The 24,679-nt window shown below is 40.3% G+C and overlaps 1 protein-coding gene across 1 annotated transcript; it reads right to left on the minus strand.

The window, feature by feature from the left end:
* Nucleotides 1-1,055: 1,055 nt before the first annotated feature.
* Nucleotides 1,056-1,994, minus strand: LOC131690113 (uncharacterized). The gene is made up of 3 exons (XM_058975646.1): nucleotides 1,837-1,994; nucleotides 1,637-1,777; nucleotides 1,056-1,570 (listed from the first exon to the last, which is right to left on the minus strand). The coding sequence occupies exons 1-3, from the start codon at nucleotides 1,892-1,894 to the stop codon at nucleotides 1,272-1,274; spliced, it is 498 nt and encodes a 165-aa protein (XP_058831629.1). The 5' UTR covers nucleotides 1,895-1,994; the 3' UTR covers nucleotides 1,056-1,271.
* Nucleotides 1,995-24,679: the final 22,685 nt, after the last annotated feature.

Genomic DNA, 24,679 nt, shown 5'->3' on the forward strand with positions numbered 1-24,679 from the left:
ATTCGCATTCGTCGTAAACAAGAATGAGAGTGTTAGTGCTCTTCGCGTACGAAAAAAATCTGGGCGACAAACTTCAGATTGTCAAATTTACCGAACCCTTCGGCTCTCTTGTGCCATTCAGCATCGCAACTCCCTTCTCGTGCCATTCAGCTCCACTTACTCGTTGAGCTCCCGACTTATTCGCGAACTATTCGGTCTAGTCCCCGGCGAGAGAGGTTCTCCCGAAACTGAACCAGCACATCAGGTGTCGAGGTCAGATCGGCAGTTCCGTTGGAGCAGGTGTTTTGTGGTGTCCCGTCGCGGTCTGCTCAGTCTATGCCCTGGCGGTGAATCTAGCTTACGCCGACGGAGAGTTCTCCCGATCCGATTCTGCTTGATATTCGTTATATAACTCTTGGGTCAATCGGTAGGGTATCGTGATTGGTCCGGCGATTTCGGGTGGAGCGTGGCGTCCACTTCGCTAACGCCCGGCGACCCATACCTGGTGTTTTTTGTGCTCTAGAGCCCTATTCTCAGAATCCCGTCGTCTAGCCACTAGAAGGAAATTTTCTTCTAGTCACTAGGTGAGGTGACTATGAGAATAGGGGTCCTACTCGACGACTTCCCGGCGGTGAATCTAGCCTACTCTGGCTAAGATTTTCTCGGCGGTGATTGCTCTCCCGAAGCCGTTACTCGCTGTTCATCACACCACTTCTGCTGTAAGGCAGTTATGATCTGCACCACCGCTCTGTTGACCGCGTTCCACGTTTTCACATCGCATGTCATTTTGCAGACGACATTATCCGGGTTGATGTCCGACCTTTCCGTCTCGAGTGTCTTTCTGCGTGTCGCTTCGAACCTCGGACATTCAAAGACCACATGCTTCGGTGTCTCCTCGACGTTCTCACACTCCGAGCACAACGGTGACGTTGCGTGCCCCAAACCGACGAAGATACTTCCTGAAGATCAGTGGAATCATTAGAGCTGGCTAGTCCCAATAGCAAAGGCTTAAAGCAGCAATTACGATTTACTTACTGCAAAATTAAATGATTCAAAGCAATGGCAGAAAGCGTGTGTATTTTCCAATACTTTATTATTTGTTTTTATCTGTTAAAAATATTTATTTTGCTTATTTTACTTATTCGAACGTATCTTAGATTTCTCTGAGATTGAAGGCACATTACGCACTAATTTATAAAAAAACGGACGGTATGTTTCCTGCTAATACTATCATCTAACAGCAAATATCAAGAGTGTTGGCGTTTCTTGATCAACTAAGTGGAGTGATTGGTTCATCTCAGCATCAATGGACGAGCAAGCAAAGCGCCCACTAAAACCGATACCATCATCATCCAAACGACCGATTGTTTCCTAGGGGCCCCGTTGCACCGGTGGTCCAGAAAGCAGAAACAAAACGTTGTACTGCTAAAGTAATCTCGTCGTACGTCCAACTGTTTGATTGAATTGTTCACGTAGTGAGCCAACTGCTCGTCTTTTGCGGATCCATAGCAACCTTCGTACTTATCAGCTGGTATATCGGTTCGAAAACCCTGCAGAGCGCTTAAACACTCTCGCGTAATGGTCTCAGTTGCTGGAAGCAAAGGTTCATTACTTCACATTACGAATGCAAATACACTCCTATCCAAATAGAACTTACTGCCCTTCCGCTCAATCACTTTCACACAGATATCATCATCTTCTGGGCACGGGTCACCCAGGTAGCCGATGCCACGCCAGTTGAACTTGTCACCACATCCGGGTGTGGCTGATGTGCAGCGGTAACACCAGATCGCCCTACCTGTACGGGAGCAAGCAGAATTAGAAACTGGTTATGACTTGCCCGAATGAACTAGGAACCTTTTTCGAATGTAATCAGAAAGATTAGTAGTGGAAGAAACAGTTTTGCTGAATGCATCTTGAAAGGCACTGTTGGAATGGTGTTTATGAATAAAAATAAAACGTATTTTGTAAAAATGGTAAAAATCAAGTGGAATGTAAACACGCCCAGCCCAAAGCGATTAATGAAATTTTGACGTATTGTTTTTATGGCAACCTCGTATCTTTTTGACACTGATACAGAGTGGCCAGACCTAACGATTTACCAGTGATCTACCGATATTATCTTATTTCTACCGAAAACTACCGATTTTTATTAATTTTGGGCACAGTTTACACCATCACTTATTTCTCATTCGGGATTAGTATTAAATCTCATAGATGGTAGAGTGCTCTGTGACTGTTGCAATAATTAAAATATCTTGATTCTATTTCTTCAAAGAGTTAGAAAGGAATTCTATCTGGCCATCCTGCTGATGAGTACTACTGACACAAGTTTGCTATAAAAAGTAAATGGGTTGGAGATGTGAGCCGATGTCTTGGGATAATAAATATTAAGGCCACAGATAACAGACGCTTAGGCTGGAACAAAACTTGAACAAAAACCTGTGTAAACTTTCAAATTGATAAACGTTGGAAATCCGTATTTCACTATTGCCATCTGCGGAACTGTTTGCTATACACGTGTTTAAGAGCTCCATTCTAACTGCATTGTATCAGTCACTGCCCCTAATAAAAAATATTATACACGAACATTAGCTCATACAGTCGTGATTCGCTGGTTGGGCCACACCTCTGTCCGACTAACGAATTTGATTCGTTAGTTGGACCGACTGACAGATGTCAAAAACTCTCCAAAGGAGATGTTAGTAGTGTAATTGCATCTATTCACATCTTTAATAATTGTCAGATTGATTATCAAAGTAAATTTGACATAAGATTTTGACATTCAGATGCTTTTTAGTTGGACAATGGTCCAACTAGCGGAGGTCCAACTAAAAAGCGGTCCAGTTAAAAAATGTCCAACCAGCGAATCACGACTGTATAATCCAACGATTCCACATATTGTTTGGATGATACCCTGAACCGGTCGTTAGGCTCTTGAATGATAAGATGTTCATTAGGGGCGCCATCTACAAACGTTTGCCAAACGTGTTTCAGATGTCTGATTTATTCGGAAATTCAGTGGCGGATAGTTACACATGATTCAAATTGAGCCTAAACCAGAGACTAACAGACATAACACTAAGAGGGAATTCCATTGAAATTATCGATCCGGTAATTTTTCAGAACATTAGCTCCCCTTTTATTCACGCTCTCAAACACTTATTTGCTGGTGGGTTACCCCTCAGGCTTGGGAACAATTTTTCACTAGTGGTCTATCCCCTAGGGGCAGATCACTTGTGATGCATTTTTAAAAATCAGCGAAATTAAATGCATTTATTTCCATCAAAATAGAAATTCATAATGTATTTTGCGTTGCGTGCAATGTTTTTGCGTTGCTGCAATGTGGTTTGCGTTGCGTGTAAGACGTCAAAACCCCACAGAAAAACTAGCCCTACATTTAACAAAACGTCGAACAAAGTGGATCAGCGTAGGACGTTTGTTAAACAAACTTTTCTGCGAGGGAGTGCCAAGCTGATGCAAAAATGGAAATTAAATGCATTTTTTCTAATTTGATGCTAATTTGTTATACATTCTTAGAGTGATCTGCCCCTAGTCTATCCCCATATGCTTGTTCATATGTCAGTGGCGCCATAGTTTCGAAAGCGGCCACAGTCCCAACTACAAATATATTTAAAATGACCGTTAAAGTGGGCGAAGCATTATTTTCGAGTGTTATGTGTGTTAGTCTGTGCCTAAACTATCTGTTTTAAGGCTGTTCACAAAGCTGATGTATTTTATATGGGCTGTTCTATTTTACATCACCGACTGAAACAGATGCATCGCAATGCTGAGATGCATTTCGAGTACATTACTGCATCAGATTTAGAACAGCTCGACTATTTTTTTAAATTTTCTTTAAATTTAAAAACACTGTTTTAAATATTTTTCAATGGTATGTGTGACGACTAACAGCAGAAAAAAAAATATGTGTCACATAAGTAATAAACAATAACAAAATCGAATAAACAATATTTAGAACAGGTGGCTAAAACCACAGAGAACAGACATATAAGCTAAAACAAATTTTTCCGAAAAAACCTGTGTAAACATTTAAATGAAAATACGTTGAAAATCACCGTTGCCCAGTCACCGTGGCAAGCAGAAAGTTAGTTTCTGTCAGAAGCGCTTAATCCAACCGATGCTGCTCACTTTTATCCAGAATCCAGCCAGGAATGTACGGCCAAGATCTCTGTACGCTTCCTGCCACATCTTTGTCAGATGTTTTGCTCGATTCGTGCTAAATTCTACCAGGTGGGAATTACCAGGATCTTTGCACAGCTTATGTCCGAGTTATTCCAGGTTTTTGCTCGGTTCCTGTCAAAATTTGCCAGAAAACGCGAGCGAAACCGAGTTCGCCCTAGCTCAACTAACCCGACAGGATGCGCGCAGAAATCTGACAGGACTGCCAAACCAAGACTGACAGAAATCAGAGTGGTCTCTGCCAGAAAATTTGTGTCACGCCCAGTCAATTTTGTTGTCACCATTGTATCCAAGTTTGCACACAAGTTCCGTATAGCAATTGCTGGCCGATCGAAGCGCCAGCTAGTGGCAAATTGCTACTTGCTGCTGTCATTTCAAAGCGATAGTTTTATTTTTTACACAAGTTGAAAACTTTACTTGTATGTCAGTTTAGCACTGACATCGCATTGGGAACACCGTGTTCTAGATATATTTTGACAGATGTAAATTATTTGACGGCTTGTTCTTTAGAAAAGATTTACATCACATCATTGAGAACAGCCTAAGGCTGCAATCATTTTTGAGAATTATCCAGCTTTTTATGTGCCATAATGGCAGTCTAAATTATCTAGTTCGTAATACTTTTAATTGCACTTTTTGACAATTAGGCACCCATTGAGGCTCCCAAAAAATTATTTCAAAATCGTTCAACGCGGGTCCAACGATGGACTTTTGATTCGATCCAACATCAAACGAATCGAACTAACATAAGATGTTTGTCGGAGGAGTTTTTCTGTTCGCAGGTGTAGATTTGTTGGCAAACCCACCGCTGAACGTCTCATGGATTGGCTAATATTGTGCCTTGCAGAATAATCACTCGATATGCGATTATATTTATGAAAGCTCAATTCAGATAGGTGCGTGACAGCCCACAGTGGCTCGGCTTTAGAGCAAAAAGTGGACTGAAATCAAAACTTTGCCCTATCAGTTCAAATAGGCCAGTTTTATGTAAATTTGGTAGGCTCAATTCATTATGGACATCAAAATGCATTAAAAATAAACATTTACTGTTCATTGGGGTGGCTCAAAAATAGCTTTTGTTGCAACTGTTAATATATTATTTTAATTTTTTTTAAATGTACACTATTTGTGTTTATAACATGAATGTTAGTAATAAGTTTATTATTAAGACCAACACCATTGGGGCTTTGGTATACCTGTTGGTGTATAAGACTAATAAAGATAAAGATAAAAGAAATTGTTGTGCACTAAATTTGTTTTTGATATTATAACATGTCTGAAAAAAGAAATTCTCACTCATTATGGTAGCTCAAAAATAATTATTTTGATGTAATCTTTCATAAAATAGTATAATTCAAATGTTTGTACGCTGAATTTGTTTTTAATATTAAAACACAAAAGAAAAAAAACCCTCTCATTAAGGTGGCTCAAAAATAATTATTTTGTCGCAACGTCCGTTTGGTAGATCACTAGTTGGGGAGGTCAAAAAATAATTATGTTTTCGTTATTACTTTTAGTTAAATTTGGTACGCCGCGTTCATGTTTGATATTCAAAAGAGCTAATTTTCATCTTATTAAGGTACTTCAAAAAGATTGTTATAAGGAATTAAGGAATGATTTAAATAAGCTGATTTTGAATATCTTTGGAACGTTGAATTCACTTTTGACTTCATATCACATAACATGTGATTTATTCAAACACATTTTATTTTACTTCGATTTAAGTTTAGATTTACGTTGAACAAACGACAATTTAAAAAGATACAGTTTGATTTAGTGTTGATAAAACAAGCTTGTGTTTAATTATGTTAGTTAAAGCATAATTTATTTTAATCTTTGTCCGATTCTGATGATGATTCGTCCGATATTTTCTGCTTCCTGAAATGGATACTATCATCATCTAAGTAACTACTCTTTCCACTTGGCTCCCCTATACACTTATAAAAACTTCGTGATTTATCGTCTCAATATTATTTGAAAGCTGTACATGTTTTCATGTCATTATTCTAGCTTTGAAATAATTATTAAAATTTTATACAGTCGTGATTCGCTGGTTGGACACTTTTTAACTGGACTGCTTTTTAGTTGGACCTCCGCTAGTTGGACCATTGTTCAACTAAAAAGCATCTGAACATCAAAATCTCGTGTCAAATTTACTTTGACAATCAATCTGGCAATATTTAGAGATGTGAACAGATGCATTTACACTGCCAACATCTCCTTTGGGGAGTTTTTGACATTTGTCCGTCGGTCCAACTAGCGAATCAAATTCGTTAGTTGGACAAGGCTGTGGCCCAACCAGCGAATCACGACTGTATCAATAATTACCACGCGTCTCCATTTGAAGTTTTTTTTAAAATATTGGTTGCTTATTGCAGGTTTTCGCAAAATTACCATTGGATCTTGTGAAAGAGAAAAATAAAAGCTTTCGAATGAGTATAGTGCGATAGCGGGCATTCGTGGGCGTCGTAGTTGTTATGGCTTTAGAAGTTCGTACTTTGTTAATTATGATGACAAACAGCTATTCACACAATGAATAAACGAAAAAGTAGTTCATTTGTTGTAATTGAACGATGTAATTTAATCAAACGAATAATTTCGCTGAATAGAACTTCGATATGTTCGGAAGAATTACTGCAAAATGCCCATTCCACAACTTTGTAGAAGACACCTAATTTCTATCTCTCTCCGTTGAAATGTTAGTGTTGGCGCCCTCTATGCGGTAACATGTGAAACTAAAATGTTCTAACCGAAACATGACTCTTATTATTTACTATAATTCTTCTGAACATACTATTGAGCTAAATCTAATCGTTATTTCACAAAAATATTTAATTCGCGGGAATCGAGTACTGATACATAACCATACACTGCTAGGCCCCATGCAAAACTGACTCAGACATCACTTCGTTAATAGTTTAATAACTTCTTTTAACAAATCGGCATTGACTAGCAGGCTTCGACAAAGTTATAGACAATTAAATTAATTAGCAAGGGACTGGAAGGTGAAGTATATTTTTCAATATTTAGAGCCATAGTACTCAAGGGAGAGCAAGGTGTTGAAAGGAGAAAGTTTAGAAAAGCGTGGAAGGATCATATATGAAAGCTTAGAGTTCACCGGCGACTTAACCCTTTGTCTGCTACCATAGTAGTCAGGGTCTTTTGGCATTAGAAATGCGAATCACCTGAGTCTATGGCATGTCCGAACAAGCGTAAAGTAACTTGTTACTTCATGCTGTCGGAACCGACAAAAAGTTAAGTCACGGTAAACTTCCACACTAAGCATTTGCGACGTTGAAACTCATTGAATGAGCCAGTTTTGTTTGTTCCCTCACCAATTGCCTGCCTGAGTGATTTTATTTTATCGACTATTGTGACTGTCTCAGCGTGTGTGACAATATGGTCACATGTGTTGCTGATTTGCACGGTGTCGGCAGCTTTCACCCAACGCTGCAACGATGAATCCCCATCACGGTAAGTTCTATTTTTACCATTTTTTTGTTAACCATTTTTTGTTAACGACCTATTGAGTTAATTTGTCAACAGTTTTTTCGGCATTTAATTAGCAAGGGACTGGAAGGTGAAGTATATTTTTCAATATTTAGAGCCATAGTACTCAAGGGAGAGCAAGGTGTTGAAAGGAGAAAGTTTAGAAAAGCGTGGAAGGATCATATATGAAAGCTTAGAGTTCACCGGCGACTTAACCCTTTGTCTGCTACCATAGTAGTCAGGGTCTTTTGGCATTAGAAATGCGAATCACCTGAGTCTATGGCATGTCCGAACAAGCGTAAAGTAACTTGTTACTTCATGCTGTCGGAACCGACAAAAAGTTAAGTCACGGTAAACTTCCACACTAAGCATTTGCGACGTTGAAACTCATTGAATGAGCCAGTTTTGTTTGTTCCCTCACCAATTGCCTGCCTGAGTGATTTTATTTTATCGACTATTGTGACTGTCTCAGCGTGTGTGACAATATGGTCACATGTGTTGCTGATTTGCACGGTGTCGGCAGCTTTCACCCAACGCTGCAACGATGAATCCCCATCACGGTAAGTTCTATTTTTACCATTTTTTTGTTAACCATTTTTTGTTAACGACCTATTGAGTTAATTTGTCAACAGTTTTTTCGGCATTTAATTAGCAAGGGACTGGAAGGTGAAGTATATTTTTCAATATTTAGAGCCATAGTACTCAAGGGAGAGCAAGGTGTTGAAAGGAGAAAGTTTAGAAAAGCGTGGAAGGATCATATATGAAAGCTTAGAGTTCACCGGCGACTTAACCCTTTGTCTGCTACCATAGTAGTCAGGGTCTTTTGGCATTAGAAATGCGAATCACCTGAGTCTATGGCATGTCCGAACAAGCGTAAAGTAACTTGTTACTTCATGCTGTCGGAACCGACTGACTACTATGGTAGCAGACAAAGGGTTAAGTCGCCGGTGAACTCTAAGCTTTCATATATGATCCTTCCACGCTTTTCTAAATTTTCTCCTTTCAACACCTTGCTCTCCCTTGAGTACTATGGCTCTAAATATTGAAAAATATACTTCACCTTCCAGTCCCTTGCTAATTAAATGCCGAAAAAACTGTTGACAAATTAACTCAATAGGTCGTTAACAAAAAATGGTTAACAAAAAAATGGTAAAAATACAATTAAATTATCTATCTTATTTTCGTTTATAGTGATAATAGGATGCATACAGTGCCACCTAGCGGTGAGAATGCGATATAGTGGGTTTTCTCCTTGTAAATTGCCGAAAAATCCCATACAAACTTTAGGAACATTGGTCCGGTAGCTAGACTTGACCGATTTGCTTCAAATTTGGAGCAAGTGGGGTTGACGCTCCCTTATTCATCTCATTAGTAGCGTGTTTGCCGAAAAGTATGATTATTTCCATATATCCATAGCAACAAATAGAAGTTTTAATGAAACATACCTTGTTACACATCGACAATCGACCTGAAAAGCTGAAACACTGAAATTTTTATATTAAACTCACTAAATAATGCTTTTAAGTTGTCACCGCCATGCCCCTTTTTTATTTCGATTATAAAGGTTTTAACCTTAAGGTCATTCGCCTCTTCGGGTTAGAAAAATCTCTTATGAAAAATTTCTAACCCTATGTGCGGGGTCGGGACTCGAACCCAGGTGCGCTGCGTACAAGGCAATCGATTTACCAATACGCTACGCCCACCCCCTCCCGCCATGCCCCTTATTTCATCTCATTGCGCCAATGTTCATCTCATCGCAGTTCCTATAATCGTCCTATTTTTCAATGCAAAAAAAATAATAACAACAATATATCGACCTACTAACACACGTGTCTTTGAAACGTCAAAATAATTTTCGAAAGGGCGTATGACTATTTATAGTGGAGACAACCCTGTCAAAAAAATGCGGACGAACATGGTCAGGCGATTTAAAAAGTTTGACGTTTGACTCAAATCGCCTGTGGACAAATGCAATTTGCGAATGCGGTTTAAAGGCGATTTCAACACTTAGGCAAATTTTCTGGCGGCTGAAATTGACTTGGTTATTTTTCGCGTTTTTCAAACATGGCGGTTCATGTTTGGCTTAAGCTTAAAATTGTTTTTTTTTTAACAATTGGCGTGTTCTTGCTTGTACAGTCGTGATTCGCTGGTTGGGCCACACCTCTGTCCAACTAACGAATTTGATTCGTTAGTTGGACTGACTGACAGATGCCAAAAACTCTCCAAAGGAGACGTTAGTAATGTAATTGCATCTATCCACATCTCTAATAATTGTCAGATTGTTTGTCAACGTAAATTTGACATAAAATTTTGACATTCAGATGCTTTTTAGTTGGACAACGGTCCAATTAGCGGAGGTCCAACTAAAAAGCGGTCCAGTTAAAAAGTGTCCAACCAGCGTATCACGACTGTATTTTGTTTGTCTAGTGCACTTCATTTAGCCAACGAATGTGGGAAATTGTGGAATCGTGTGTAAGTATAGTGGAACAAGATCTCTGACCTAAACTCATAATCATCGTCAGGTTGTGGTAAGTTTTGTTGTGCAATACCAATTTCACCATTGATTCTTCGTATAGTTTGGTGGTGATTACCTAGTGTACTGATAAGTTTATGTGAGTAGATAATGAATCCGAAAATAAGTATTATTTGTAATTTTCATATTAGGCAATTAAGAGCGATAAAATGGCGCGTTTCCTGAGCGATTTGGGGGCGATCTAAGGGCGGCAAAAAAATGACGGCTGCAAATCAACCAAATGTTGCATTTGAAATAGCCTCCTAATTGCCAGCAATTTTCTGGCAAATTGAAGGGCGACCCAGTCAAAAAGGGCAAGTTGCTGACTAACAGGGGGCTATTTGCCAACTCGGATGCGCTAATTGCCCTTCAATTTGCCAGCAAGTTGCTGGCAATTAGTGGGCTATTTCAAATGCAACATTTGGGCTATTGGCTAAATGAAGTGCACTAGACAAACAAAATACAAACGAGAACACGCGAATTGTTAAAAAAACAATTTTAAGCTTAAGCCAAACATCCATGTTTGAAAAACGCAAAAATAACCAAGTCCATTTCAGCCGCCAGAAAATTTGTCTAAGGGACGATTTCTTCACCCTCGCTTAACTTTTAAACTAGGTTTACCAGTACGTTCAAACCTGGCTTAAGCACTAAGCGAGGGTGAAGAAATCGCCCCTAACTATCGCAGAAGTCAGCTCCTGGTCGAACCGTCCGTAACAAGATTCAGAAATCATAATGATTGTTGTCCAGATCTAATGCAAAAACCGGTTCCGACTCAGTGTCGAAATCGGTTATTGCCTTTGAGCCACACGAAAATCAATCAGAATTCCAAAACAAATTCCGGATGTTTTGACATGGCTGTTTCGTAAACATGGGTGTTTTGGTAAGTCTATTGCATTTCCTGCTTACCTGCAACATAAGGCGAGGACAAGTTTCATTACGTCGATAAACGATAATTTATTACTATTTTTTTCATTTTAATCAGCGCGGCCCAAATTTTTGAGAAACGTGAAACACGTGAAACGAAGAACTATATACAAGCGAAAATATTGACATCCGTTTAAAGTCAATATAATGTTGGCGTCTTGAAAGTATTTATTCAGTACAATTCAAATGGGATTGACGATTTTTTTTCGTTGTCATCATTATATTGACAGTATTTTAATCTAGTGTACGGTCGCCTTGACAGTTCAATAGAATATTTTGACTAAGCCCTTTTATGAAAATCACTACATGTCAAAACGTATGAATCCAGGCAATTTTTTAGCGATTGGTTGTATAAGTTTGTGTGTCAAACCACGCAAAGCAAATTGCCAAAAATATAATTTCAGCTTGCCGGCAAGCATTTCAACTGAGTTGAACTGACCTAATCGCCATTCTATATGCAGAGTGTACGCACACTTCTTAGCAATGTGTTTACACGTAACAAGGCGATTCAGTGCAGCCAAACGTATCAGTGTAGAATATGTTCAATATAATTATAGATTTTTATTTCGTTCTATTAATTGATAATATTGATTGAATCAACTAAAGTTATCAATTGCGTATTCTTATGAAATTTATCGTTACGATCAATCCAAAACTTGACACTTTTTACGATGACAGTTATTAATTCACCGCTAACAACATTTCTTGCAAATCTTCAATAGCATATTTCGATTTGGCATCCTTGTGCGATGTGTTTTGGGATCAGGGTTACCATATTCACAGATTTTTCTGTAATGTCACAGATTTTTTTCATAATTTTTGATCACAGATTCTTTTTCACAGATGACAGATTTTTGGCATTTTGATGAAAATTTCACAGATTTTCACAGATTTTTGGAAATATTGTGATTTTTCACAGATTTTTTGGAAATTTATCATAGATTTTCACAGATTTTCTCCTTTTTTTAGTCATCACAGATGGTAAAAAGATTTTTTTGACCGAAGCACAGATTTCAATGTGGCATCCCTGTTTGGGATTAATATAGGCACAATCGAATATAAAATTAGAAAAATTTGGTCTCAATCTTGTTTCTATTTAAAAGTAGTTTTTCATAATTGTGAATTGAGTAATTTTCCTTAAAATAAGTGCTTAATTATTCCCTGCAAAAATAATTTATGCTATAATGGTGAATCATAGTGTAATTAAGTGAAAAATGTGGCTACGTCTCGAGATGATTGAGCTAGTAGCAATTAAAAAATGAGTCGCATCGTTAATTTCAAGGTAAGAAATCTGGAAATACAAATTAGTGCCTTGTTTTTCAATTTATTATGAGTTTACTGCGCCTATTTTGATAGTTTGATAAATGCCAAAGTGTTAAGAACACTCACAGGAATTAATTGTACTACCTGCATTAATCATTATATGAAACCGCATTACTGTATTCCTTGTTTGAATTTGAGTGATCGGACAGATGAATGAATGAGATGAATAGAGGGGCTCAGATGAATTAGGGAGCGTTAACCCTACTCCTGGTCGGACTGGAAATCGACTCAGGGGTGGGCCGATAGAGGCCATTTTTTTATTTTCACTCTAGTGAACACCCAAATATAGAATTAGGAATGTAATGTAAACTCCACAGTATAATCGAATACGAATCCAAAATTAAATATAAAAAGAGAAGGGTGTTCTGCCATAACGCGGGCCAAATATACAGGTGGAATTATTTATGGCTATGTGCACATGGTACCTTGCAAAGTTTCATACAAATTTCAAATGGTTAGGGGACTCATTGCTACTTGGTATGGAATCGCTTCTTAGAACATGGACAAAAACAAGCATTTCCAACGATTATTTAGCCTTTATTAGGAGAGCAAACAAAACCCTAATTAATTCGGTTGGACAAAAACAAACATTTTGTTTCCGTATGGTCAAAATGGCCAACTGAACCAAATGTCGCACGTCCCAGATTGAATTGCACAGAGTGGTTTTTTTGGTTATAAAACTTAATGACCGTAACTTCTTGCGGTGTATTTTGTAAGCGTAGCGGAAAACAACTGAAATATCGTCCACATAAAGTCCCTTCCTATGTACACGTATGACAAAAAAGTGATGCTGTAATCTTTTAATCCGTAAATGTAGACTATGTAGATGACACTAGACATTGTGGTGAATATAAATACCATAGTTGAAGGACTTATATCCCGAAAGTTGGTTATGCATTACAGATTTTTTTTGCATAAAATTAGGCGAGCAGAATTAAAGATTCCGAATTTAATGATCCATCCATATGGAGCTTCATTGACGTTGGTCCTTACTGGTAGATTGAAAAATGGTGTGTACAGTTGGAAAGTTTATTTTTATTCCCATTGTGTCGAGGGAGTGCTTTTTGATAGAAGTTACGCTGCTTCATGCTTTAACTCGTTTTTCAGCTGCAAAACTGTACCACGGTGCGCTCGTGTAGAATAATAGTTCTCTTATATCCGATGCAGGCGCGATTGTGTTTGTGTTTTCTCGCATTTTGTACCGGCTGGGGAAAACTCGTTTTGATGTGAACCGACTGATGCAACATGTTAAATGTGAAATCCGAATCGACTTTCCCACAAGGGCCGCGAGTTGCACTATCGACTTCCATTAAGTGCGTAGCAAAATTTTCGATATGCTAATAATTATGCATTTGTTTCAGGTTTTGATTTAGTTTCTAAGGTAAGCTTTGTCTATTTTTAGGAATAATTTTATGAAATTTGAATTAAGTTGGATTTCAGGTCAAACTTGAGTAGAAATTACTTTTTCTTAAACAATCAAGAAATGGTCAATTAAGTTCCAAAGTTCAAAAATAATATATGTAAAACAATTGTTTAAAAATTTATCATTTTCTGAAGAGAATTTTCATGAATATCTGAAAAACTCGAAATGGTATTTTTCTCAGGGTAAAAATAGTCACCTCGCTGGTTACACTGTACAATAAAAACAATTTTACTGATCGTATCGATTACTCGGAGTGATCGGTTGAGTCTATTTTTCGCTCTGACCCGTAATTGCCCGAAAAATAAGTACTCGGCCTACGCCACCCGGATCTTTTTTCGATCTCGGCCTCTGTCATCCACCACCAACGTTGGCGATTGTCCACGCGATTACTATTCATTCACCTGATCAGAAGTGCGAAAATCAAGTGCATCGAAACTCGCTTCTGCATCAACTGTGGAAAAGAACACTCGACATGCAGCAGGAAGTGCCCCAAATTTGTCGAGGAGAAACAGATCACCAAGATCAGAATCGACAAAAAGGTGACCTTGTCAGAGGCAAGAGCTCTAGTAACTAAACGGCAGAAAGGCCACAGCTGCGTCAGCATTGCCGAAGGAAACACCAATGATGGCGAACAGGACACAGTAATATCCCTTCTACAAAAGAAGTAGCAACCGTACAGGAAAGCATGACCCTAGAGACAAGCAAAGATCGGCCAATTAATTATCTAAAAGAACACTGTGCCAAACAAAAAAGAACAGGTGGGAGCGGCCATGGCAGAAATAACCAAACTGCTTAATCCCGTCACCAAAAGCCGCCTGTCCAATCGCTTCGAAAGGGAAACCATTAAACCAGTCCTCATAACCGTAGCCCCTGTTGGCCTGTTCACCCAACCGGAGCTTTTGAGATCCAACCGCCAGAAAGAGAAAGACACTAGGGAACCTGTCACTGAAACATCCAGAAGCTCCAACCCCAAAACTACCCTCCGGCCTAGTCCAACTTCACTTCCCGACAGAACAAACTGCTCAATGGCCATCCAATGGAACACCAACGGTTTGAGAACAAACCTAGGAGACCTCCAACGCATCATTGCCCGCTCTGCGCCCATCAGGCTCGCTATCCAAGAGAAACATATAAATGGTGACACGGATCCATCATCTTGGTTTGGTCACCGTTACGAAATTTAACACCGACCTCGTTGTAGGAAGAAAAATCAACTTTCTCATAAGATGCACAGTAGCGTCTATCTACATCCCTCAAGAAGTCAGTGACATCGGAAATAAATTGCGGAATCTATTCGAGTAACTACAGACCTCCATCCTATTAATGGGTGACAGTATTTCCCATTAATCGGAATTTTTTCCGGGTCAGATTCACATCCGCTTTAGATTTAACCATATGTTCTAGCTTCATCGTTGGAGACTGCGGATTGTCGGTTCTCGTCGACACTGGACACAGCGATCACGTCCCTATTGTAGTCTCCAATGATCGAATGCCTCCCTCGACGTTGCGGTGTCGCCGTTGACTCTATGATCGAGTGGAGTGGCCCATCCACGAAGATAACGTTTCGGATGCCCTCGATCGAGACTGCGACTCTTTCCCGGAGAAACTTGATGAGGTCATAACACAGGTCATAAAGCTATGCATTTCCCAAACCAGCGGAGCACCACCAAACCGAGTGGTTCATTGGAACCCAGAAGTAGCGAGGGTTATCAAAGATCGCCGAAAAGCTCTACGAGCTCTTAAAAATGCATCCCTTGACCATCACGATGGGATGAGAGATCGAAGGATTTTCGCCGCCTGAGGAACCTGATCAGGCAGGCTGTCGATAAAGCCAAGGAGGCCAGCTGGGCTTCCTTCCTGGACGAAATCAGCTCCGATGCATCGACGGCGGATCTGTGGAGAAGGGTCAATTTCCTAAGCGGAAAAAGAAGGCAAAACGGCTTAGCATTATCGGTCGACGGTACCAATTGAGCCCTCTGAAATTGCTAATGTAATCGGTCAACACTTTGCCCTTCTTTCTGTGGACTTCTCCGAAGAAGACTATAGAAGCCACCTCTACAACATTCATTCCAGATGCTAGCCAGGATCACAACAAACCTTTCTCTGGAGTGGAACTTGCAAAGGGCAATTCTACATGACTCAACAACGTTAGCTATCCCCTGTGAAGGCAATAACCCCCGGTTTTTAAGCGAGCACTTCTAGGCGGATTCAATAGGCTATGGGAAGGCGGGTCTTTTTCAGACAGCTGGAGAGCCGCACTCACGATTCCCATTCCAAAGAAGTGCGAGGAAGTTAGGAGCCCGACTGACTTCCGACCCATCAGTCTTCTGTATTGGGAAAACGAAGGAAAGAATGGTAAACAGACGCCTGACGTTCTTCCTCGAGGAACAAGATCTTCTCGACCATCGACAGTTCGCATTCCGTAAGCGAGTCGGCACAAGCATTCATCTAGACTGTCTAGCCGAACTAGTAAGTGACGCCATATCCAACGACTTGCATGCAGACATCGCCATCCTAGATCTTGCCAAGGCTAACAACACGGTATGGCGTGAAGGAGTATTTCGCCAGCAGCACTAATGGGATGTTCGCGGAAACCGTGGCTGCTTTATCAAACAGTACCTCGGTGACCGAAGTTTCAGGGTGGACATTGAAGGAAAGCAGTCGAATCAGTTTCGTGAAGCTAACGGGGTTCTCCAAGGTTCGGCCTTGGTAGTCACATTATGCTTGGTCAGCATGGACTCTCTTTTCGTTACGCTCCCGAAAGGTATATACGTGTTTGTCTACGCCGATGACGTAATTCCGACCGCGCTAGACTGAAACTGAAGGCTGCCGTAAATGGCGTTGACCGGTAGGTAGGTCCGTATCTCAGCCTCAAAAAGTGCTATTGCGCACTGTTGCAATACCCATCATGTTGCCAGCGGCAGGCCAGTCAAACTTGCTGGAACCGAAGTGGAATAGGCGAGCCGCAGTGAACATCAGCCAGGTCCTCATCCATAGTTTCCTGTTCTACGGACGCGAGATATCCAGTCGCAATTGGGAGGGATTAGTAGATATCCTGTCACCGCTCTATCACGGAGCAATTAGACTGGCTTTGAACCTGCTGCCTAGTACCCCCGCCGAAGATGCCTGCGTTGAGACCGGCGTACTTCTCTGATGATTGGCACCGTCGATAACCGTCCTTAAACAAGGCTTCTTAAAAGAAATCATCTGGTGATGATTGTCACCTACTACAGACAGCCATGGACATCCATACCACATTGGCCAATACGCCCCACTCTACAATCGCACAGTTGCATTGGGTCCGCAAATACTCCGATCATCTGCATATTTACACTGACGGCTCAAAACTTAGCGAGATTGTGGGGGTGGCTGTGAGCGGAATTGGAGAGGACGTCGTCTGTCACCTACCCTCTGTTTTCTCCGCAGAAGCAGCCGCCATCGCTATTGCCATCACCAAGAAACCTGATTTTTCTCCGATTCCCTCTCGGTCATCAAAGCACTGGATTCGGGGGAGTCCAAGCACTCCTGCGTTCAAGTCATAGAGCAAGCCTGCCACAATGGCATCAGTGGTAACGAGGAGGTTGATCCGTTGTCCTCGCTCGGCCATCATTCACGCGCCCTGTTTTCCAAAAATGTCCCATCATCCAGCATTATAAGGACACTCAATGCGAAAGCCTCCGAACAGCCCACTGGATTAACCTTCGAGGTTACCTTGAGAAGGTAAAAAGAGATCTCGAGAAATAGACAGACTGCGAAAATCGGAATGAACAAAGAGCACTCTCGTACCTCCGGGTAGGATACACGATGATCACCCATATCCACACCATCACCCCCGTCAACCCTCTAATGACTCACGATAGAGCACCTACTTCTAAACTGCCGGGAGCTAGAAGACCTGCGACGACTCCATAAGCAGCACTCCTCGGTTCGGGACACACGACTTAGCACAGGAAGAAACACTACTCCCTTTCTTGAAGGATGCCAATATTTTTGAAGCCATCTAAGGTGGACCGCGAACGTGCTGGCCTCCATATACCTACTAGGCCACACGCTTCACCCCGAGCGACCCAGCCAACATTTTGATTCACTTTAATAAGTTGCAATTTGATTAACTGCACTCTTCAACGATATGAATTGATTGTATAAAATGCGCAGATCTCTTCTATGTGAACAAAAGTGGAGGCCATATACGTACAACAAATCGGTATAGTAGAACTATGTGATTTACAACGAATTTTGATCTCATAAGAAGCATTGTACAATCATCTAGCTTATCATTTTGAGTTTATATGTGATCAACTTTACAATCACACATGAAGGTTTATGCAGCTTAAGGTCCCCAATGTGGTAACAAGAAGTATTTTTTTAAAAATAATATTATGAAAATAAAAAAATCAGGATGGAATTTCCATAATTCCTTCAAAAGACACAGTTATGCCCACACTAGTAGATATGTTTTTCATGGGTGAGGTTGGAGTTACTGGAACATCAATTATTAAAATTACCTGCTACGATTTACTTCGTTTCGAACCTGAGATCTTCGTATTCCCAGCATAGCCGCTTTGTACTCATCTATTTACACACTGTCAAGCAACGATTATATTTGATCATTTTTATCGCTTTGTGATTACGATCTAAAAATACCATAATGCAATTTAAATATGGCACTCCAATGATACCTTCTATACCTGTCAAATCACAACCTACATTCTGTACTCAAGCCATTTTTTATTGCTCAAATATTGAACTAGTCTGGCAGAGAATTTGCGAAGTGCTATAAGGAGGTGACTATTTTTTTTTGAACGATTTTGCAGTTTAACCCAATTGCAAATTAATTTATATACAATGTTTCAAAATTGTCTTTATTATTCCGCATATACAATTTTGTTTTAAGTTGTAGTGGACTAATAAATAACTTCAAGTCAACATTGTATTTCGATCACAGATTTGCATTTTATGTGAACTTTTTACAACAAAACATAATTTTTGCTTGCACTATTTGTAATTTTGATTTAGTCTGTCATTATTTGTAATTTATTGTAAACTTTTATATACGATTGCTGGTTTGCTGGGGAGTGCCAGTCCTTCGGCCACAACATGCTAGCTCATCTACCACCATCAACCAGCGAGCTATCCGCCAAACCGGAACTGGGCGCGAGGGAGGTTCTTTCGACTGCAATCTGCAAGACCATCTACTACCAGCAATCAGCGGGTCTTCCACCAAACCCGGACTGGGTACGGGGGAGGCTGCTCAGCTGCCCTGTCGGGGTGCTGTTGCCCCCGAGCATAGTATCTAAGCAAAGAACTGAAGCACAAATTTTGTTAAATGCAATCTTTTTTTTCCAAGGCGAATGACCCTTAGTGGTTAAAGACCTAATAAATAAATTAATAATATAGAAATAAAATGATTTTAAATAAAATACATTCAGTCTATCTTCAGATTTTGCACAAAGCAGAAGCAAAATATTGCTACGCTATAGGCACCGGTGAAGCAGCCAGCGCTTTGTTCTATATCCAGTGCACAGACAGTATTGTATCGTTGCCCCCGACTGTGCAGTGGAATGAGTCTGCCAAAGCAATCAAAAGTGCTCGTTAGACTGCCCAGAAAATAATGAATTTTTGGAGCACCCCTGAGTCGATGTCCTCGTGTCTAAAATATTAAAAATAGTTACTAAGTAAATTATGTACATAAATAAACATAAATCTTTACTCGTGGTAAAAATATCACGACAACGTTAATCGAAATTATGAAAATCATGACAAAGTTCCTGAACTCATGAACATTAATCACATTACTAGTGAATAAAATATCAAAAATCGTAATTAAGTTTTCTGAAACCATGAACATGAATATGAGTAAAATAATACGATAACGTGTATAAAAATTACGAAAATCGCGACTAAGATCCTTAAATAATGAACACAAATCATGTGAGTCTGACAGAAAAATCGGATACTAAACTCATGAATAAAATAGCACGGTATAGTGATGAGCTCCTAAAATCATTGATCAATAATTTCATAGTTGCCATTTATAATAAACATTATTTATATATTTTCTATAATATTCAGTGCAATACGTTAATTTGTCGGAAGATCATGACACAAAAATTAATACCGCAAAAAATCCAATTGTGCATAACTCGGTTTAATGTTTTTAGAAGTATTCCAAAAATAATGCAAGAACGGTGATAAGGCAGAACGTCAGCGAGTGGAATGCATTTTTTTGACGAAGAATTCAATTTTTCATGCCAATATCTAAGTGACAGCGTCGTCTGGCTAGTCAGCTCCTACTAAACGAATGAAACAGCTATGCTCAATCCGCCAGCCAAACTACCGACTCAGTCAAATGCTCGAGTTCTGTCTGCAAAAAGCCAGTGTAGATTTTCCACCGAACACCCGCAGTCGGTACCTTGCTGGAAAATGTCAACCCGGCGGAAATGCAAATATGGAGATGATTTTTCCACTGCAGCATGCCTGCAGTAAAGATTGAACCACACAGACGAGTGACTTTTTGCGAACACAAATCCGTTTCTTCTGTGCATTTACATTCCTTTTTCATCGCCGGTACCGGATACCGCCCGGTCCCGATCCCGATCCCGAACGAAACAAGGCATACCCGCCGACTGCCATTCTTCATTGTAGCTTGATTTCCGCAAATGTTTCCTTTGAGCACCCCGTTCGTTTGTACTCGGCCGTGGTCTGCTGCAGGAGACAAGAAGGCACCGTCGACGCCGGTGCCGTGGGGCGCACCACAGTTGGGGCCAGCACCAGAGTGAAAGGAATTGAGGATAGGATAACAAATGCTTCGTGCTTGTTTGAAAATTATGATCAACGGTGACGGTTTGTGGCGACGAGAATGATTTGTTGCGGAAGGAAACGAGCGATGCGCGTTGCTGGAAAACATCAAACAGTCTTCTCTGGAGTAGGCATGTGACCAAGTGTACATCCGTAATTGAGTGGGATCTGTTCTCGGATGTATGTGAGCAGAAAACAGGTGAATTCCTGTTGCTCCAGATAGCAGCTGAAAGTTATCTCTTCTGAAAATTGAATACATTAATGTGGCTATGAGTTCTGCCAACCTAGTTTCGACTAGATTCTTGCTTGAGATATTGAAAACAACAGTACAAGTTTTTATTAGCTATGTACTTTCAGCGAAACATACATAGTTCAATAGCCTAGTTGAATCAACAGGAGGTAACGCTACCTATCATCCTCCGTATAATCGAAGTCTCATACTTGTTTAGTTCAATTAGAAGCCGATCAGATCCGAACTCTCTCAGTTGGATAAAGTGAGAAATGCTCTCATCGGAACAGTGCTGGCAGTATTTCTGTACTTTGTTGCTTCGTCAAATACCGGTTCTTTCAGAGACGATCGAGCAGAGGAATGGAATGTGAAGACAGTACAATCGTGATTCACTGGGTGGGTCATAACCTCCTTCCAATTAATTTTATTCGCTAGTAGGACCGACTGTCATATGTCAAAACTCTTCAAAAAATACGTTAGTAGTTTAACCGATGTGTCCGACGCGGTACCCGGGTACCTTTTTAGTTTTCAATTAATGAAATTTCCATGTTTTATCCATAGCTGGAAATTGAAACTTTGTGACATCTTAGAGCTTCACTAAGTCAAGCTTTTGGGTTAATAATATTGTTGATATAGTAAGAGGGGGAGTGAGAAGGGGCTTCTGATTTTTTTACTACGTAACAGGCCGATGTAGGTACCCACAAAACTGAAATGTCAATAACTAAGATAATTTTCAACCGATTTTGATACTTTTGGGTATTTTGGATTCGGGAACTCATTCACTTTTAGATTTGGTAAAAAGGAATCGGGTTACTTTATTCGGTTCCCGGGAATCCAGATTTCCGGACGCATGTTCCATTGCTGTGATACCATTTGTGAATTTCAATGGAATACTAGCAATATGGGTATCAAAATTCTTGAAATTGCATCCGTAGACTGTATCTTGTGGTTTTGGAGCCATTTGGTGATTCGACCCCGGAACGGACATTCCGGAGCAGGTTCCCGTGGGGCCGTGAGTGCCCATTCCATGCCAATTCCATTTTTCCAATTTGCTATAGGATCCCGTAACAATAAATAACAGACTTCCGAGACAATTTGAAGAGTTTTGATACTCATATTGCTATGGCATTATTTAAATTTACAAATCATACCCTACTATTAGAACATCACTCCGGAAAATCAGGATTACCAAGAACCAGATATATTCATCCGGTTCAATTTTACAGGGGGTACCCGGGTACCCTCGTTGGCCTGGTAAAGGTGTTTTTTGTTGGACACATAACGGTTAAATGCAAATATCGACATCTCTCTTTCACGCTCAGTTCGGGCGGGTGCAGCCCCCAAAGTAGTTTAGGCGGCACACCACCACGAGCCCATCGTTTAGCGAAGAATGTTAAAATTTTCACCGACGGATCCAAATTGGTGTGGAAAGTTGAGATTGGTGTGAGCATTATAGAGGTTGGTCTCTCCTTCCGGTTATCTTACCAAAATTCCGTTTTTTAATAGAAATTTAACCGCGCTAGTCTTAGTGCGGAAACCGTAAGGCATCGCTTCGGTCACTTTTAGTAATAAAAGCGCTGGAAACTGGAGAATTTCTCCACCCCTTCGTACAGGCCATCGATAATCACAACGACGCCCTTACCACTATCTGCTGGATACCCGGACACTGCGACATTGGCGGAATGAGCATTCCGACCAACTTGCGGCACACGGCCGAAAAAGTAGGAGATTGTTAACTAGTATGGTTCCTTCAAATGATATAGTCAGAGAATTCACCAAGAATCTAACAGAAAATTTCATATCCCAATGTCGGTTATCTCAAGACCACTTACAAAAACTTAAAAGGTCACTGGAAAAATGGGAGGAGCGCGACCCCCAAAAAGACGTGTTGTCCCGTTTGAGTGTCGGGCATACAAAGATTACGCACACGCATTCCATATCCCGTGAAGAACCTTCTCCATGCCCTACCTATAAAATCCGATGAACAGTCTCGAACACCTTCTCTCCAACTGTCGTGAGCTGAAGGACCTTCCGAACCGTAGCGCGCGGCTGGCCAGGTTGGCCCCTGCCAAGGGCGCCAATAAGCGAGGTTAAGTCATAAAATATGTCAGGATAGGAGAGATTCCCAGGTACACACAAAATTACTAAGACGAACTAAAAAAGAAAGCCAAAGCAGACAGCAAGAAGGTGCTTAATTGAGACTCTACCAATCCAGAATAAACAACGAACAAGGCAAAGACTTCAAATTTCAACAAAAATAGCGAAGATTATTGCAAATTTTTTTCGTTTGTTTTCTCAGTTTCGTAGGAACAACGGGAACGGAAATGTGGTCATGGGCAATAAAAAAGATCACTTTTTTGAAGCTGTAGCAAAGATCGTAGAGTAAGCTAGATCAATTATCATCGAGCAGATAACCCCATGCCGTATTATCAGAATTGAAGTCGATGCCAGGAGGATTTCCGCAATTTCACAAAGTTACCGATTCCCAACCTAGGTCCAACCAATCCTGCACCAAGTTGAATCTCATGAAATTTGTGGTGTTCCTGGTAGCGTTGGAAATTCTTTGTTTCTTCCCAATTGTCTAAGACCAGGTGCTGTTTGCTTCGGATTTGTGGCAGAGCTTTTTCTTGCTGGTTTATTTGGAGAAAAAAAATTGTTGCAAAGACCCATTCGCTTGTAATTAGTGCAATACTGCATGCATGAACAAACAACCGACGATCCTTGTCGAAGAAGACGCAAAGAAGTCTCACCCGGTGCGATTGTCACTCAAAATCTTCGCTCGCTGGAGCAAGGGGCTATTGAAACAGAAAATTCCGACCTTCAGTAGATTCACGCATGCCAAGTTCAAATCGATAATTACACCATCGATCTCAACTTTGTGTGCGGGCATGTAAACGCGTTATGTATGTCTTGTCGCTAGTAACGTCATTTGTTTGCTTTAAACAAAATATCACAATTCTGAGTTTATCTAGGCGAACTTTCGAGATATTCGGTGCAGCTGAATATTTCTGCGTCTTGCGGCATATTAGAATACTTCGCGGACTGTCTTTGAACCGAAAGAAGATAGCATATGGTCGAACCCAGCTCAATGTGTTTGATTTGAAATGGAAGCTCGGAGTCATTGTCGACGAATCTTGTTACTTCTGTATATATCAGCGAACAATTCAAATAAAAGTGTTGCAATAGAACTACGAATGATTTACCATATGTACGAAAAATTCGCATATTTTATGAAAATTGTCTGTACAAAACTAATTCTCAGCGATTGACGAATATATTCTTCAAATTTAATTTTTCATTTGAGAAGTGATCCCGAAGACTTTTATCATGATGTCTGTTTAGGAATCACAGTGAGTTTATAACCCTATTAGCCCGCAAGGTAGGAATAACTTTGTTCAGTTTAATCGTACACATACAATCATACCTACCTTATCACGTTTATCTGTTGCAATCGTACCCGACCGTACAGAAAGTTTTCCAATTCCGTTTTGGCTTTACATATCCCTGTACTGATCGTATATAAGGGTAAAGGACAACCAGAACCAATCTCTTTTCAGTCGAATATACTTTTTCAGACCAACAGTTTTGTTGCCAAAATCAATCTCCAGTTCAATCGCGTAGTTAAATTATTTGCAAATCCGAACAATGTCATGATGGGACACCCTAGTGGTCATCTATCTTCAGTGAAGGCTTTGTAAGTCGCACTCACTCATACGAGAGGCAGCTTATCCGATGCTAAGACAAGACTTGACAATAAGGGGGGCCGTTTTTGTTCCAATTTTACGTCAGAATGGTCCAG

The sequence above is a fragment of the Topomyia yanbarensis genome, chromosome 3 (assembly GCF_030247195.1).
Source record: "Topomyia yanbarensis strain Yona2022 chromosome 3, ASM3024719v1, whole genome shotgun sequence".
Taxonomy (NCBI): domain Eukaryota; kingdom Metazoa; phylum Arthropoda; class Insecta; order Diptera; family Culicidae; genus Topomyia; species Topomyia yanbarensis.

Bases quoted from the DNA above. Each gene is read 5' to 3' on its own strand.
- LOC131690113 (XM_058975646.1), bottom strand. From the start codon at position 1,894: ATGCATTCAGCAAAACTGTTTCTTCCACTACTAATCTTTCTGATTACA. The intron at 1,778-1,836 runs GTTCCTAGTTCA...GCTCCCGTACAG, and splicing joins TCTGATTACATTCGAAAAAG to GTAGGGCGATCTGGTGTTAC. The intron at 1,571-1,636 runs GTAAGTTCTATT...CTTTGCTTCCAG, and splicing joins AGTGATTGAGCGGAAGGGCA to CAACTGAGACCATTACGCGA.